At 43.2% G+C, this 16693-nt stretch overlaps 1 protein-coding gene across 2 annotated transcripts in view; it reads right to left on the reverse strand.

The window, feature by feature from the left end:
• Positions 1 to 12745, reverse strand: part of LOC138850668 (coiled-coil domain-containing protein 30-like) — a 46080-nt gene extending 33335 nt beyond the window's left edge. The window contains exons 1-2 of one of the 2 annotated variants that reach the window (XM_070078642.1): positions 12141 to 12727; positions 4961 to 5154 (exon numbers count right to left, since the gene is read on the reverse strand). In XM_070078642.1, coding sequence (XP_069934743.1) covers positions 4961 to 5128 — 168 coding nt within the window. In that variant the 5' untranslated portion in view covers positions 5129 to 5154; positions 12141 to 12727. Of the gene's footprint in view, positions 1 to 4960; positions 5155 to 12140 lie in introns of both variants that reach the window. The other variant, XM_070078643.1, reaches the window with a different exon arrangement.
• Between the last annotated feature and the right edge of the window lie 3948 nt (positions 12746 to 16693).

The following is a 16693-nucleotide window of genomic DNA, read 5'->3' on the forward strand; positions in this document are numbered from 1 at the left end:
AGCTAGTAAAGAAAATAGTAAACAATATTTCATTTACATGCATTTCTTTCATTAGGTTGACCAAAAAATTGGTATTTTATGGTTTTTACTTATAAAATGTAATTTCGGGATAGGCATTTGGTCTAGTGGGTAAGCCACCAGTTGAGATGCACACATTCCATTCTGGAGTGCCTAGGTATGGTTCCTGGCTCCATCTCCTGATTTTAGCTTCCAGCTAATGCACACCCTGGAAGGCACTAGGTGATGGCACAAGTAGTTGGTTTCCTGAAATCCACATGAGGGGCCGGTGTCGCAGCTCACTAGGCTAATCCTCTGCCTGTGGTGCCAGTACTCCGGGTTCTAGTCCCAGTTGGGGCACCTGTTCTGTCCCGGTTGCTCCTCTTCCAGTCCAGCTCTCTGCTGTGGCCTGGGAAGGCAGTGGAGGATGGCCCAAGTGCTTGGTCCTGCACCCACATGGGAGACCAGGAGGAAGCACTTGGCTTCTGGCTTTGGATCGGTGCAGCGTGCCGGCTGTAGCAGCCATTTGGGGGATGAACCAACAGATGGAAGACCTTTCTGTCTCTCTCTCTCACTGTCTAACTATGCCTGTCAAAAAAAAAAAAATCCACATGAGGGACCTGGATTGAATCCCCAGCTTCTGGCTTCAGCCTAGCCCAGCCCAGTCTGGCTACCGTGGGCATTTGGGAAGTAAACCAATGGATAGGAGCTCTCTCTGTTGCTCTCTCAAATAAAATAATATAAATAACAATTTAAAACATATTTGACTTTACATGGCTCAACCTTACATATCTAAGTCATCATATTCATAGGACTATAAAAAACAGAAACTTGGGGTGAACACTGAGGCACAACATATTAAGCCTTGGCTACTTTGCTTCTGATCCAGCTGCCTGCTAATGCATCCTGGGAAAAAGCAGCAGATGATGACCTGAGTTCTTGGGCCCCTGCCACCCACAAAGGAGACCTGGATGAAGTTTCTGACTCCTGGTTTCAGCCTGACCCAAGTCCCAGATGTTGCAGGCATTTGAAGAAGTGAAGTAGCAGGCAGAATATCTCTTGCTCTTTCTTCTCACTTACTCACTTGGCCTTTTAAGTAGTTAAAAATAATAAGTAGATATTTAAAAAATTAAACATTCAAAATAGAGCATCATCTGGCAAAAAAGAGGAGGCAACACTCCTTATAAAATGCTTTCATATAAAACACTTCATTTAATTTTAAGTAAGCACACATTTAACAAGGCTCAATTCATGTTAAGAGCTTTTCTGCAATTATTTTCAAAAGATTTTATTTTACTTTTAAAAAATATTTTACTTATTTGAAAGGCAGAGTGACAGAGAGAAAGGGAGAGACAGAGAAAGAGGTCTTCCATCTGTTGGTTCATTCCCAAAATGGCTTCAAGGGTCAGAGGTAGGCCAGGCTGAGGCTAGGAGACAGAAACTTGATTTTGGTCTCCTACGGTCTACATTGGTGAGAAGCTGGAATCAGGAACCTGAGTTGGGAATAGAATCCAGGTGCTCTGACATGGAATAACAGTTAGGTCAAACACCTGCCCCCAGCTTTTTTATTTTTTAATTTTACATTATAACAGGAACATTTTCCCATACCACTATATGACAATTTTTTAAAGGAAGTTATTTTTAAAGATTTATTTATTTATTTGAAAGTCAGAGTTACACAGAGAAGGAGAAGCGCAGAGAGAGAGGTCTTCCATCCGCTGAGTCACTCCCCAGTTGGCCGCAATGGCTGGAACTGCACCGATCTGAAGCCAGGAGCCAGGAGCTTCTTCCGGGTCTCCCATGAGCATGCAGGGGCCCAAGGACTTGGGCCATCTTCTACTGCTTTCCCAGTCCATAACAGAGAGCTGGATCAGAAGTGGAGCAGCTGGGATTCGAACCAGCACAAATATGGGATGCCGGCACTGCAGGTGGCAGCTTTACCCACTATGCCAGAGCACTGGCCCCATGGAAGTTATTTTTTTAAAATGTCTTATTCATTTATTTATTTTATTTGAAAGGTACAGAGAGGACATAGAAACAGAACAGATCTGCTGTTCACTCCCCAAATGCCTACAATAGCCAGGGACGGATAAGGCCAAATTTAGGAGCTGGTAGAACTCAATCTGTAAATGACAGGGACCCAACTACTTAAGCCACCACTTGCTGCCTACCAGTGTACACATTAGCAAGAAGCTGGATAAGAAGCAGAGCTGGGACTCTGACCCAGGCACTCTGACACAGGATTTGGGTGTCCCAAGTAGTAGCTTAACAGCTGCACCAAATGCCTAAGCCTGGAACAATGATTTTTGAAGGCTGTATAATGCTCCACAGTGGGTATAACATCACATATATATTTATATATACACACATACATATACACACATATCTATATATATATACACATATACAATCATTTAAGCACTTGGATAGTTTTCCATTTCTTCTATTATAAATACTGTAATATATAATTTCAGCTGTATGTATTTTCCTTTTCTTGGGTTATTTCTCATGGTTAAATTTCCAGAATACAGTTTATTCACCAGATTTAGCTCTTAATAATATTCCCCCAGATCAAAAAATTAAATTCATTGAAGAGAATTGATTATATTTAAAAATACATGGCATTCTTTATAAAGGACTCCCCAAAGGAGGAGTATATCACAAATATATTTGTGATTTTTTTAAAGGATATAACACACATTGTTTAAATTTTGATATATTCAATAAAAGTTATCCAATGTATTAGACGGAGATTCATTTTTTTCCACAAAGTTTTATGATGTGTTTGTAATACTTTTAATGGTCACTTTGATCATCTTTACAGCATGCATCTACACATTTGAAAAACACGATTTGTCTACATGTTTTTATTTCATTTGAAAGGCAGAAAGACAGAGATACAGAGAAACAGACACAGAGAGACCTTTCATCTGTTACTTAACTTCCCAAAGTCCCACAACAGCCAGACCCGGGCCTGGTCAAACCCAGGGGCCCAAAGCTCAGTCTCCGATGTGGGTGGAAGGGACCCAAGAATTTGAGCCATCACCTGCTGCCTCCCAGTGCTTTAGCAGGAAGCTGGATAGGAAACAGGATCTGGGAATCAAACCCAATACTCCAATACGGGATGCGGATATCCCAAGCAGTGATATTACATATAACACATATTTTTAAATATCTCATTCAAGTTTTTTTTAGATTGCTGCACAGGTTCTTGATGTTTCTGATGTTCTCTTTCCTGAGGCTGGTGGATTTGTTTAAGTCTCTCCTTAAAAATCAAGACATAAATAAAACTTCTATTGAACAGTCTTCTCAAATAAATTTTATATCTAAAAAAATTAATAACCAATTTATATTAGCAAATGAGGAAACACAGTCCAATCCATTTTATAAGGCAAAAACCTGCGAAACCTGTGTTCTCAGTCAGATGATACTGATTCTTAGAGGGAACAAAAACCTCCTTACTGTCTTGATGTACACAGCATGGATGTGCTGACAGTACATAAAGTGATGTAGGATATAATTGTAAAATTAAAGTTTCATGGGAGAATGATCAGGAAAAATTACTTTAAAAATTTCTTTACAGAGGCCATAATAGAAAGAAGGTTGAATAACACTGGACTAACTGACTTGACACTAATACAAGATAATACATGAAAGATAATACAAGAAAGAAAAATCACAGGGTAATCTGACTCAAACATAGACACAAAAATCTTAAACAAAATGTTGTCAAATCTAACTAGTAATATTTAGAAAGAATAACACATTATGACCAGGTTGGATTTATCCAAAGGATGCAAAATAGTATTTTTTAAAAATTTTATTTATTTGAGAGGTAGAGAGAGGAAGAGGGAGAAAGGGAGAGAGAGTATTCCCATCTGCTGTTTCATTCCCCAAATGCCTCAAATAGCCAGAGCTGGGACAGACTGAAGACAGAAGCTAGGAAATCAATCCAGGTCTCCTACTTAGGTGGCAGGAACCCAGCGACTTGAGCCATCACTGCTGCCCTCCAGCATCTACACTGACAGAGAGCTGTAATCAGGAGCTGGAGCCAGGTATCAAACGCAGGCAACTGGATGAGGAACACGGGCATCTAAACTGCTAGGTTAACTACCTATGCCTCCAGGCACTCATTGAGCCCCTTGTATTCTTAAGCAGGAAGAAATTGGTTTCCTGATATTTTAATGAATGACTGGTTAAATAAATGAACCCATTTTAATTTATCAGTTTTAGAGGCAGAGAGAGCAAGAGTGAGGGTGAGAGCGAGAGCGAGAGAGAGAGAAAGATACACAGAGAGCACTTCCACTGGTTTACTCTCCAAATGTCCACAACATCCCAGGACAGGATAGGCTGAAATTGAAAGCCAGGAACCCAATTGATCTCCCATAGGGTGAGAGGGACCCATAAAGCCTTTACTTGTTGCCTCTTATGGTGCACATTAGCAGGAAGTTGGAACTGGGAGCAGAACTGGAACTTTAACTCAAGCACTTCAATATACAATGTGGGTATCCCACCTGGCATCTTAACTGCTTGGCCAAATGCCTGCCCCAGTGAATGCATATTTTTAAGAAGATTTGTTTATTTGTTTGAAAGGCAGAGTTTCAGAAAGAGAAAGAGAGAGAGAGAAAGAGAGAGAGAGATATCTTCCATCTGCTGGTTCACTCCCCATATGGCTACAAGGGCCAGAACTGGGCCAGGCTGAAACCAGGAGCCAGAAGCTTCTTTCAGTTCTTCCATATGGGTGCAGGGCCCAAACACATGGTCCATCTTCATTGCCTTTCCCAGGTGCATTAGCCAGAAGCTGGACCAGAAGTAGAGCAGCCAGGACTGGAATTGGCACCCATATGGCATTGCAGGTGCCAGAGGCAGAGGCTTAACCTGCTACACCATGGTGCTGCCCCCTGTTGAACACATTTTACAACTGGCATGCATCTTATTCAATGACTAGTTAATTTTAGAATACCTGTAGAAATGTTTTCTGTAGGTTACTGCTCTTACATCTTTGAGACTCTGGCTTGGGGTCTACAAGTTCTAATTTCCCCAAGAGTATATGTCTCTCCACCAATAAGCATGCACTATATTCACTGGGTCTACTCAGAGGTGTTCTGGACAAGCCTTCTTGATACAACATTTCCTCATCTTCCTTTATTTGGGTTTCTGTTAGGAAGAAATAATAGAAACAAAACTGTTAAAAGAGCATAGGTCAATTACTGCTGTTATAAGATATTGAATGAATTATTAGATAAAAATTAATATAAAAAGCTATATTGATATTACCAGCCTTCTCTGTTTCTCCATAGTATTTACACTTTCAGAAACAATAACAATAAAAGGTTCTTAAAAGCAGTAGATATGCTAACTGTCGCATAACCTTAAATTTTTCATTTAATAAAGATTAAGCACATCCTTTTTTGAAAGGTTTGTTAGGAATCCAAATATGAATTTATATATGCTTATATATTTGTTGTTTTATCAAACAATTATTATATTGGCAGTATAGTATAAGCACTTATGACACATCTGTCTCTTATAATAACCCAATTGGGTCAGAACAATTATTATTACTATTTAAGAGAAAAAATAGGCATCAAGAATTCAATAACTGGTCTAGAGTCACTCAACTAATGCTGACAAAATTCTCAGTGATTTCAATATTCAGATAATTATTTCAGTGCCCTGGTTTCTTAGTTCTGTCACCAACTAACTTCCAAAGATCCAGCCCTCAGGGCTGTGACGTAGCAGGTTAAGCCACCTCCTGTGACACCAGCATCCCATGTGGGCACCCATTTGAGTCCTGGTGGCTCTGCTTGCAATCCAGCTCTCTGCTAATATTCCTGGGAAAGCAGTGGAAAATGGCCCAAGTACTTGGGCCCCTGCCACCTATCTGGGAGATTTAGATAAAGCTCCTGGCTTTGGCCTGGCCCACTGCTGGCCACTGCAGCCATTTGGGGAGTGAACCAGTGGATGGACGATTCTCTCTCTTTCTGTAACTTTCAAAAAAAAAAATTAAAAATCCAGTCCTCTACTCACCCCCACCTCAGCCACCTATTCCACAGTAATTCCCTATACCTTGCCATTACCAATAGCAGTGAACTCTCCCTATATCAATTTCAAGTAGCCTATTCTCTAATGATCCCTCTTAACATCTCCATTTGGATGTCTAACCTACACCTCAAAATTTGTATGTCCAAAAGCAAACCCTTTATTGTTTCCCCCAAGCTAAGTCTCCCACAATCTCCTCCTGAGCAGTTAGAAATGCCAATATTCTAATTATTCAAGACAAATCTATGGGTTACCAATGATTTCTTTCCTTCTGAACAACATTTAATTCACCTTAAATTATATTAACTCTACTTTCAAATATATCCTTTGATTCCACAGGTATTACTGCTATCACAGATACATGTGTTCCTAAAAAAATCTTGCATTTTGCAAAGTTTCTCACTAGAAAAATAGGGTTTATTGAAAGCACAGATTCGGATAATCCACCCTAACCCTTGTTGTGTAACTAGAGTGCTATAAAAATATGACAATCCAGAGTGGGTTTTTGGCTTAGTGGTTAAAATGACAGTTGAGATGCCCACATCCCACATCAGAATGCCTGGGTTTGAGTTCTGGCTTTGCTCTTGATTCCAGCCTCCTGCCAGTGTGTACCCTGGGATACAGTAGGTGATGCTCAAGTATTTGAATCCTAGGGCCAGCACTGCGGTGTAGCCGGTTAAACCATCAACTGTGACACAGGCATCCTATATGGGCATTGGCTGGATTCCTGGCTGCTCCACTTCTGATCCAGCTCCCTGCTAATACGCCTGGGAAAGCAGCAGAAACTGGCCCAAGTGCTTGGGTCCTTGTACCTACATGGGAGACCCAGAAGAAGCTCCTGGCTCCTGGCTTAGGTCTGGCCCAAGTCTAGCCATTGCAGCTAGTTTGAGGGGCAAACTAGCAGATGGAAGATCTCTCTCTCTCTCTTTCTCCCTTTCTCTTTCTCTCTGTAACTCTGCCTTTCAAATAAAATAAATAAAAAAAATGTTTAAAGGATTTGAGCCCTGCCACTCATGTGGGATACCTGGATTGAGTTTCTGCTTCCCAGCTCCCAACACCACTTAAGAGTTTCTCTGTCTCTCTGTTCCTGGCTCTGTGACTCTCAAATAAAAATTTAAAATAAAATATTGATAATTTTATAATTATACTGTGACATTTAAACAGATATGTCAAATTCCTAAAACATAAAGGAATTATAGTATCTTTTTTTAAAAAATCAAGATTATGTAAATGTGGGCTAAAGGAGGAGTTAAGACCACAGAGTTGTGGAAACAAAGGCAAAAAAATGCACAAAGATTGGGGATATCTGTGAAATAAGCACCATCAAGCCAAAAACAAGTGGACAAACTGAGCACAAAGGAAGAACGTGGGGTGAATAGGATTCATGTACAAACTCCAAGGTTTCCTGGGAAAAATTATATTTTCCTGGGAAAATCGCCAGGAAAATTACATATGAACTTCCACATTATTATATCATCCCCCTAGGTGCCAATCCACCATGAGAAAATTCACAGGGCAAAACCATGTTGGAAGCAGGATACACAGCATGTTCTGCTTCTTGCAAGTATTATCAGACTAGAGTCTGGAACAACTCTCCTACTAAAAATGCCATAAGAAATGAAAGAAAACTTCAAAAGGCAACCACCATGAAAACAAAACTTGAATAGAAACTTTTACATCAGCAGAAGAAAACTCGATCTACACAGTGGAAAGCAGGAAAGGAAAAAACCATGAGCGTGCACTACATGTGAAATATGTCCTATGACCGACTCGTCCCTCACAGCCACTCCATTCCAACTATTACAGAAGGGTTACTGAAAGGCTGGGATACAAGGACACACACCTGGAACAAACATGACCACACAGGAATGGAATATGGGACTGGATCATCTCTCTACATCATCCGGCTTCTCTATAAGGACAGACTTTCTGTACCTCTTCAGCAAGGCTGAAAACAACCATTCACCTCCTAAGCTGTTTCTTTGTTCATCTTAGTTTCAGACTTTTTGAAAAGGGCTGGCTCTGTGGTGTAGTGGGTAAAGCTGCTGCCTGTAGTGCCAGCATTCCATATGGGACCAGTTTGGGTCCTGGCTGCTCCACTTCTGATCAAGCTCCCTAATGCGCCTGGGAAAGAAGTAGAGGATGGCCCAAGTGCTTGGGTCCCTGCACCCCCATAGGAAACTCAAAGAAGCTCCTGGTTCCTGGCTTTGGATCAGCCTAGCTCCGGCCATTTGGGGAGTGAAACAATGGATGGAAGATCTCTCTCTCTGTAACTCTGCCTTTCAAATAAATTAATAAATCTTTAAAAATAAAACACTGAAAAAGAAACAGGATGTGCTTCTTTAAGATACTTAATGATCATTTGTTCACTCAGTAAGGCTTGGTCCTCTTTCCAAAGTTTGTTGTATATTTCTCATTCAGTCAGTTGTGGATGGAATAGGTCAGAAGCAGGAGTACAGATGTGGCCACTGAAGCTATGCTTCAAGCAAGATTTGGCACACAGATGCAAATTCCAGAGAAGAGTATATAAGCTAGATGGGGCAATATAAAAAAATCTACTATTTAAGATCAATGCATGTCAGCTCAAACAATCCACTCATCTTTCCCTGCTCTTTCTGCATTCCATAGTTAAAATCCCTATCAATGTCATTTCCCAAGCCAGAAACCTGGCTTGATTCTTCCTTATTCATTCTACTCTCATACACAACCAATCAATACTTGCAGGTTCTACTTCTTTTATCATTTTTTGTTTTTAATTTTCTTTCATCATTTTCTAACTGCTCCTCTTCAGAGCTGTGGTTGCTGCCTTAGTCTAGGCTCTCCTCACTATTTGCTCAGTTTAGTGTAATAGCATCTTTAACTGATGTTCCTCCTGCCAGACTGGCCCCCCTCCAATCTGTGCTCTATAAAGCTCCCAGACTGGTCTCTGAATGCAAATCACTTGCTGCTTCACATCTCCGTGCTTTCAGAGTTTAAAGCCTGTAGCTTGGCACCAGAGATGCTCCGCAACCTGGTGCCTATCTCTATAACTTTATCTTCTGTCACTCCTTGACATTAGCTCTCTGTGCCGGGATACCTATTGCTCCCCATACATACTCTTGACTTCAGACACACAGGTGCCTCTCTGTGGAATGCTGCTTTGATATCCCAGAACATTTTTTTCCAGTGGACTTACTGAAATCTGATGGTTGAGTAGTTTGAAAATTCTAATAAAGCAGCTCTGGAAGTAATATAAATCTGTTCTTTGGATTATAAATGTTGACATCTAAACTGTACCTAAAATTGTCCATACAAGATATACAAGCATACTATTCTTGATGTTAGTAGTTGAGACACCCACATTCTATTTCAGAGTGCCTAGGTTTAAGTCTCATCTCTGTTTCTGATTTCAGCTTCCTGCTAATGCACAGCCTAGGAGGCACGAAGTGATGGCTCAGGCACTTGAGTCCCTGTGAAATACTTGAGATCCTAGCTCCTGGTTTCAGCCTGGCTCTGCTCCAGCTGTTGCAGGCATTTGGGGAGTGAAGAGCTCCAGCTGTTGCAGACATTTAAGGAGTGAACCAGTAGATGGAAGATCTCTGTCTCTGTTTCTCTGCCTTTTAAGTAAAAGTAAGAAAACATTTTTTAAAAAAATATTATTCTTTCCAACGTAGTAATTGAATAAATGATCATTAAGTATCTTAAAGAAGTACATCCTGCAGTGTTTTTAGGCTTCCAAAAACTTCCAGATGCAAAGAATGAGGTGCTGAGGCTGTCAAAGTAAATTGCCACAGAGACAAAGACTCTTAAGAGGAAAGAGCACAAAGAGAATGCATGCAGTTACTTCTATTTGTTGTTGCTGTTTCTTCCTCCTAGCAGGTCTGAGTACAGTACAGGGGCCAGGACCATACCTCAGGCTACTGCACATCTTCTGGCTCCGAGCAAAGGATGAGATTTAGATACAATCATCTCTGAGTGACAGTAGGGGGCAAAAGGAAACAGCATGACACCAAAACAGAAATACCTAGTCAAGTGACTTTTCACCCTAACCTTACTTTCTTCCTTCTTTATAATTTCAAACTTAGATATCTAAAATACAATATGTATTATATAGTTTCTTCCTTTTCAATTCCCAGATGAGAAATGCACCTTTTTAAAAAGTTGAAAATAATGTAGCAATGTGGAAAATGTTCAAAATACAACATTGAGTGAAAAAGTCATACAACAGTACAAATGTACACATGTGAAGAACTGACAGAGAACAGAATGAACCAATGATACATTAGGACAGAGTGTCTCAATCTTGGCACTGCTGACATTTTGAGCTACATAATTCTTTGCTGTGGAATTGTTCTGTGCTTAGTAAGATATCTACCAGCATCCCTAGCCTCTACCCACTAAATGCCAGTAGCACATTCCTAGTTATGACAAATATTTCCATATATTGCCAAATGTCTCGTGGGGGCAATTCACCTCCCAGGTTTAGAACTGTGTTACTATGAGAGGGGAAAAAATCTTTTAATTTATGTTAACCTTGCCAATGTTTTGTTCAGTACATACTGGAAGAGAAAAAGAAGGCCTCTTGCCATATAGCATCTAACAGCCTCTTTTTTTTCAAAAGTGGAAATTTATTCAGTTCTCACTTAATGTGAAAAATTGAAAATGTTGCATAACTTGTTTTTCTTTTCCAATATATTATAAGAGAAAGCTGAATTTCTCAGTGTCTAAAACCTGGCTTTATTAACATGAGATATTAAAAATTGTTGCTTTATTTGGCCCAAGAAATCAAAATATTCAAATCATTATAACCCCCAAAACACCTGCTGAAAGGGTGCACTTTGGGTTAGGTGCTGTGGTGCAGTGGATTAAGCTGATGCCTGGGACACCTGCACCCCATACTGAAGAGACTGATTTGAGTTCCAGCTACTTCACACTTCAGATCCAGCTTTCTGCTAACACACCTGGAAGGCAGTGCATGATGGCACAAGTACTTGGGTTCCTGCCACTCATATCCGAGACTGGGATGGGATTCTTGGCTCCTGGCTACAGCCTGGCCTAACCCCAAGCGTTCTGGGCAGTTGGGGAGTGAACCAGCAGATAGAAGACCTCTCTCTCTCACGCTGCCTTTCAAATAAATAAATATTTTCCAAAATGTATATTTTGTATATTGTCAAAGGTTTATATTGAAACCTAAATACTGACAAAAAATATTAAGACTTAACAAGGAGGGCATACTGTTAAGACAAATCAAGCTTTCCAAACTATAATTGTACTGTATCTAAATTCATCTAATTTTGTATTTAAGCCACAGCACTGTAGTCTTTTTAAGCTATTAAGTCTTTTTAAGTCTATTAAGCTCACTCCTCTGCCAAAAATATTTCCATTCAATCCTTACTGTTTTTGTTTCCTAGTTCACATCACAAACAATGTTTTCTGATTCAGAAAGTGAGATGAAGAGGAGGCACAAGCCTGTTTCAGTCATCTCCTCTCCAGAAAATTCTATGCCATCCCAGCTGCTGGGTTCATAGAGGCTTAAAGTTGAAATCCTGTTACACGATCACTTTGAATGGCCTTTTCACAGGTAAGACACATCACTAACATTTTGCCTGACATAATAATCACCTAATTAAACAAGGAACGTCCTTCCTTTCCTTTACGTAAGTCCCGAAATGGGGCCCAGGCTACCGTTTTGATTTCTTTCTTCCACTCTGTGGTAATTTCATGTTCGCATTTGCCACTGTGCACGTCTCCACGCTAGTCCCTAGGCTGTCCGCAGTGCAGAGACACAGAAAAACCTCCCTATTAGCTACACAGAGCACTGCAGCGGGAAAGCAGGAGGTGGTCCACGGACGACAGAGGTGGTGGAGGCGAATGGACATTTAACACCGCGCAGCACACACAAAGAAGGGTGGAAACGACTGCGTGGAGCAAACTGGACTCTGAGCGGTGAGCGTAGTGGTGAGGTGGCAGAAGGCGACTGACTGGATGGCCCCAGAAGCTCCATCGGGACGAACGCCGGCCAAACAGCGGGAAGAGGGTGCACCCGCAGGCGGGCGGGAGCTGTGCCTTCGCGGCCCCACTAGGGGCCTGCACCCAGGGCCGCGCCTCCTCCCCTAACTCACCGAGGGTGCTCCAAGCCCGCCCTGGGAGGAGCGGCGGCCTGGCCCTAAACGCCTGGGCCAGCGGGGGCCCGGGGGAACGCGCGAATCCTCCTTCAGGCCGAGTCAGTCCAGCCGGGGGCCAGGAGGGCCGGGCCAGGAGGGGCTGTCCTCCTGCAGTTTCGGGCCATACTCCGGAGAGAAGCGGCTACGTCCTGGAAAGAAACAGGTGAGGCGCGGCCCTTTTCTCCTCGGGGCTGAGGCGGGAACCCCAGGAACCACGCCTGGACTTCTCCACTGGAGAAGGCGACCAGACCCGTGGATCCCTCGGCTCTCGGCACCTCAGCCGCGAGCTGCAGGGGCCTCAGCAGCCCGAGCGTCCTAGCAACCGCGCTCGCTGCGGAGACGCTAAGGCGTCCTTCCGGTGGGAACCATAGATACGACGCACGCCATTGGCGCTGGGGACTGCTCTTCCTGTGGAGACCGCTGCTACGATGCACGTCATTGGCTTTCAGGCCGTGGGGGCGGAGCCCTCCGCGCAGGTCCCACCACAGCTCTTTTCGTTGGCTTCCGAGGGCAGTAGCCATAGTAACCGTGGGGCGCGCGTTTGCGGCTGACGGGATACCTCTTCCTCCTAGGGTGTTCCAGTTCTCAACACAAAGGCACTTCACAAAGGTCGTGGAAGCGTTAGGTAGGAAGTCAGTTATGAGCTTATGTGTGTGTGACATAAAGGCCTAAAGAGAAGACATCTATGTCCAGCATATGCATCTGCATCTCAAAGTCATCCTGACAATGTTTTAGGGGCAGCCAGGTATTCGCATCGTGCCCTGCCCCCTTGTACCTGATAACCTGCCAGGTGGAGGTCCTCGCCCCTTCTGCCTGACAAATCTTCCACAATCTCCCAGGTGCAGCTCAGTATCTGCACTTCAAACACCCTGCTCCGGATCCCCATTCTCCAGGGGTCTTGCTCACCCTTCCTCTGAACTCAGGATGGCGCCAGCTAGGCTTCCTCCTGTCTGATACCCATCTCCTTAACCCCCCCCCCCCCCCCCCCCCCCGCCTCAACTGGACTGCGAGCTCAACCATCTGCCTCTCTGCTGAGCCGCCCGCCTGGTCTGGCCAGGTGTAATCTCTCCACTCAACCATGTAACCTCGCCCCCCACCCCCAGTCCGAGTGACTGCACTCTTTCCCAGGTCTTGTCTGGAGAGGTGCCCATCCATCCTTACGGATGTCCCTTCCCTAATAAACCTGCTATTTTACCTCCCACTACTCTCTGTCTCACGCCTGAATTCTTTCTTGTGCGAAGACAAGAACCCTGCAATTTCTCCGGTAACAGAAGTGGAGTGAGAAGATGTTTCTTTTGGTGCAAGTTTTTTTTTTTTTATTCCATGCATGAAAAACAGTTTTAAAACAAAACTGTATGTGTTTAAAAATGTCTTTGCACCAAAATAAACAAGTTTTCCATTCCATTTTTTCTTCACTAACTTTTCCAAGTGCCCCAGTAGTTTATAAGGCCTTATCCAGAGGGCTGGTCTACCCACCAACCTTCAATTTATTTTTCTGTAAGTTACTCCTTTAAAAAAAAAATTGTTTATTTGAAAGTCAGATGGCCCCAGTGACCAGAGCTGCACCAATCCGAAGCCAGGAGCCAGGAGCCAGGAACTTCTTCCAGGTCTCCCACGCGGGTGCAGGGGCCCAAGAACTTGGGCCATCCTCTACTGGTTTCAGGCCATAGCAGAGAGCTGTATCGGAAGTGGAGCAGCTGGGACTCAAACCGGTGCCCATATGGGATGCCCGCACTGCAGGTGGCGGCTTTACCTGCTACACCACAGCACTGGCCCCAAGTTATTCCTTCTTATAGAAGGCAGACTCACTAGGTCAGGGCATCTGGTTTTAAGGCCACTAACCAATGGAGTTAAATCACACCTTTGGACTCACCTTATTAGTGTAAAAATGAATAAATGAGACATGAGCAAAATTGTCCCTAAGGCTGAATATCTTTGGAGATCCCGATTGCTAAATTTTGGGTGAATTTTAGGTCCCATCTATGTAATACAAAATAAAAAATTCTGAAGGACAAAAAATTTAACCTAGGCTCAATTTACATTATCTTTGAATGACGCTCTTATTACAAGGTGCCAGTTATCAAAACTCCGAAGCCCTTGCTTTGCAGGTATCCCAAACACTAATATTCCTTGGCCTCAGTCTAGTTCCCCAAGAGGATAGTTGCCAAACCTTTGCTGGTTCCACATGCATGGCCTGGATGGATCTTACCCCTTACTTACTGTTTGTACTTCAGCTTCCCTCTCTGGCACTACAGCTCTTCCAAGTGTCTTTTCTCTGACCCAAAATGCTCACCACCACCTCTTCACCCACTTAAACTATTTATTAGTGTAAACATCATCTCCTCAGGGAAACAGTCCTTGATCCTCCAATCCAGATCAGGTTCTTTCTTATCTGCCTTCACTGGCTTATGTGCCATTGCTTTACACATTGTTAAAACATACAGGGGCCGGTGCCATGGCTCACTTGGTTAATCCTCCACCTGTGGCGCCGGCATCACAAAGGGGTGCTGGGTTCTAGTCCCGGTTGCTCCTCTTCCAGTCCAGCTCTCTGCTGTGGCCCGGGAAGGCAGTAGAGGATGGCCCAAGTGCTTGGGCCTTGCACCCGCATGGGAGACCAGGAGGAAGCACCTAGCTTCTGGATTCGGATTGGTGTAACTCCGGCCATAGTGGCCATTTGGGGGATGAACCAACGGAAGGAAGACCTTTCTCTCTGTCTCTGTCTAACTCTAGCTGTCAAGTTAAAAAAAAAAAAAATACACACACTCCTGGAATTTGTACTTTGTAAACAGTGTTAGCATTCTGAACAGAACCTAAACTGAACGGAAAACACTTCAACTTCATGTAGCGCGGTGCCAGCTGTATTAACAAAACAGGGCATGAAATGAAAGGCAGGTAACAATCGCAAAAACAAAGATCACTTCCAGTTGTAACCCTCATCCCCATTCCCATTCAATGACAGTGTCATCATTCACTTGAAGCTATGGACGTTGGGGAGGAAACCACTTACTTCCTGCCCTGTCAATACTGCAGCCGCCGCTGACAGAGCCTGTTGCTCCCGCAGTTTCGCCAACTAAACCCAAAGTTCACTTAAAATCTTTGTTCAGTGGGACTGCTGCTTCCAGAAGTTTTGAGTGCTGCAGCTTTATTTCTCTGCTCAAAGTCACACTTTCTGATTTAATGTAGTTAGTGTATCTTGGCACTTTTGATCAAACCTTCTCAACTAAAATTTATTGTAACTTGTCAAATTGGCCTATCCTTCCCAACTCTGTGAAATTGTATGAACTGCATTTTAAATAAAATATTTATGTGAAGGACAGTCCTTGCTTCTACCAAGTTATTCACAGTTTTTCAAAGTGCACTCACTTAGGGGACTTTTTTTTTTTTTTTTTTGACAGGCAGAGTTATAGACAGAGACAGAAAGGTCTTCCTTCCATTGGTTCACTCCCCAAATGGCTGCCATGGCTGGTGCTGTGCCGATCCGAAGCCAGGAGCCAGGAGCTTCCTCCTGGTCTCCCATGCAGGTGCAGGGCCCAAGCACTTGGGCCATCTTCCACTGCCTTCCCAGGCCACAGCAGAGAGCTGGATTGGAAGAGCAACCGGGACAGAATCCGGCGCCGGGACTAGAAACCAGGCACTGCAGGCAGAGGATTAGCCAAGTGAGCCACAGTGCTGGCCTCCAAGGGGACTTTCATACACTATACTTCTTGTGCATTCCCAACTCAAAACCCAGGACAGTGAGAGGAGTTTCAAAGTTTCTCAGGGACGCTGGGATAACACTGCCTTGCTAAGTGAGAACAGTAATTGTAACCATTCACTGAATACAAAGTGCCAGCACCAGGCTAATGCTATCTTCTATGCTTCATTCAATCCTCACAAGTGGCATTACTTTCCAGAGATTTATTATTGGCATTTGAAAAAAAAATCTATTCATTTATTTGAAAGGCAGAAAGAGATCTTCTACCCACTGATTCATTCCCCAAATGCCTGAAACAGTGAGGGCTGGGTGAGGCTGAAGCCAGGTCCCTGATGTGGGTAGCAGGGACCCAAGTACTTAAGCCATCACCTACTGTCTCCCAGGGTGCACAGTAGCGGGAACCTGGATCAGAAATGGAGCTGGGACTTGAATTCAGTCAGTCTGATTTGGGATGCAGAAGTCCCAAAAGGCACCTTAACCACTGTCTCAAAAGTTCACCCCCCTCATTTCCATTGTGTAGATGAAGAAACTAAGTTACACACCTGTTTATAAAGCTAAATAGGTGGCAAAGATGGCTAACTTGACTCCAAACAGGTAACTCTTTACAACACTAATTGACCTCAGCCTGGTCTGAAGAGTAGTCTTCAAAAGATTTGAAAGGTAAACTGTGAATCAAATATGGAGTAAATATAGGACAAGAAGTTAAAAATTGAATGTTGAGGGAAACTCGCCATTCTGCAGGGTCTACCTTCAAGGTCTCCCCTACTCCCACTTCTGATACATTTCCAAAAAACAACATCTAGTCCATTCAGCAGGC

Source organism: Oryctolagus cuniculus, chromosome 7 (assembly GCF_964237555.1).
Source record: "Oryctolagus cuniculus chromosome 7, mOryCun1.1, whole genome shotgun sequence".
Lineage (NCBI taxonomy): Eukaryota > Metazoa > Chordata > Mammalia > Lagomorpha > Leporidae > Oryctolagus > Oryctolagus cuniculus.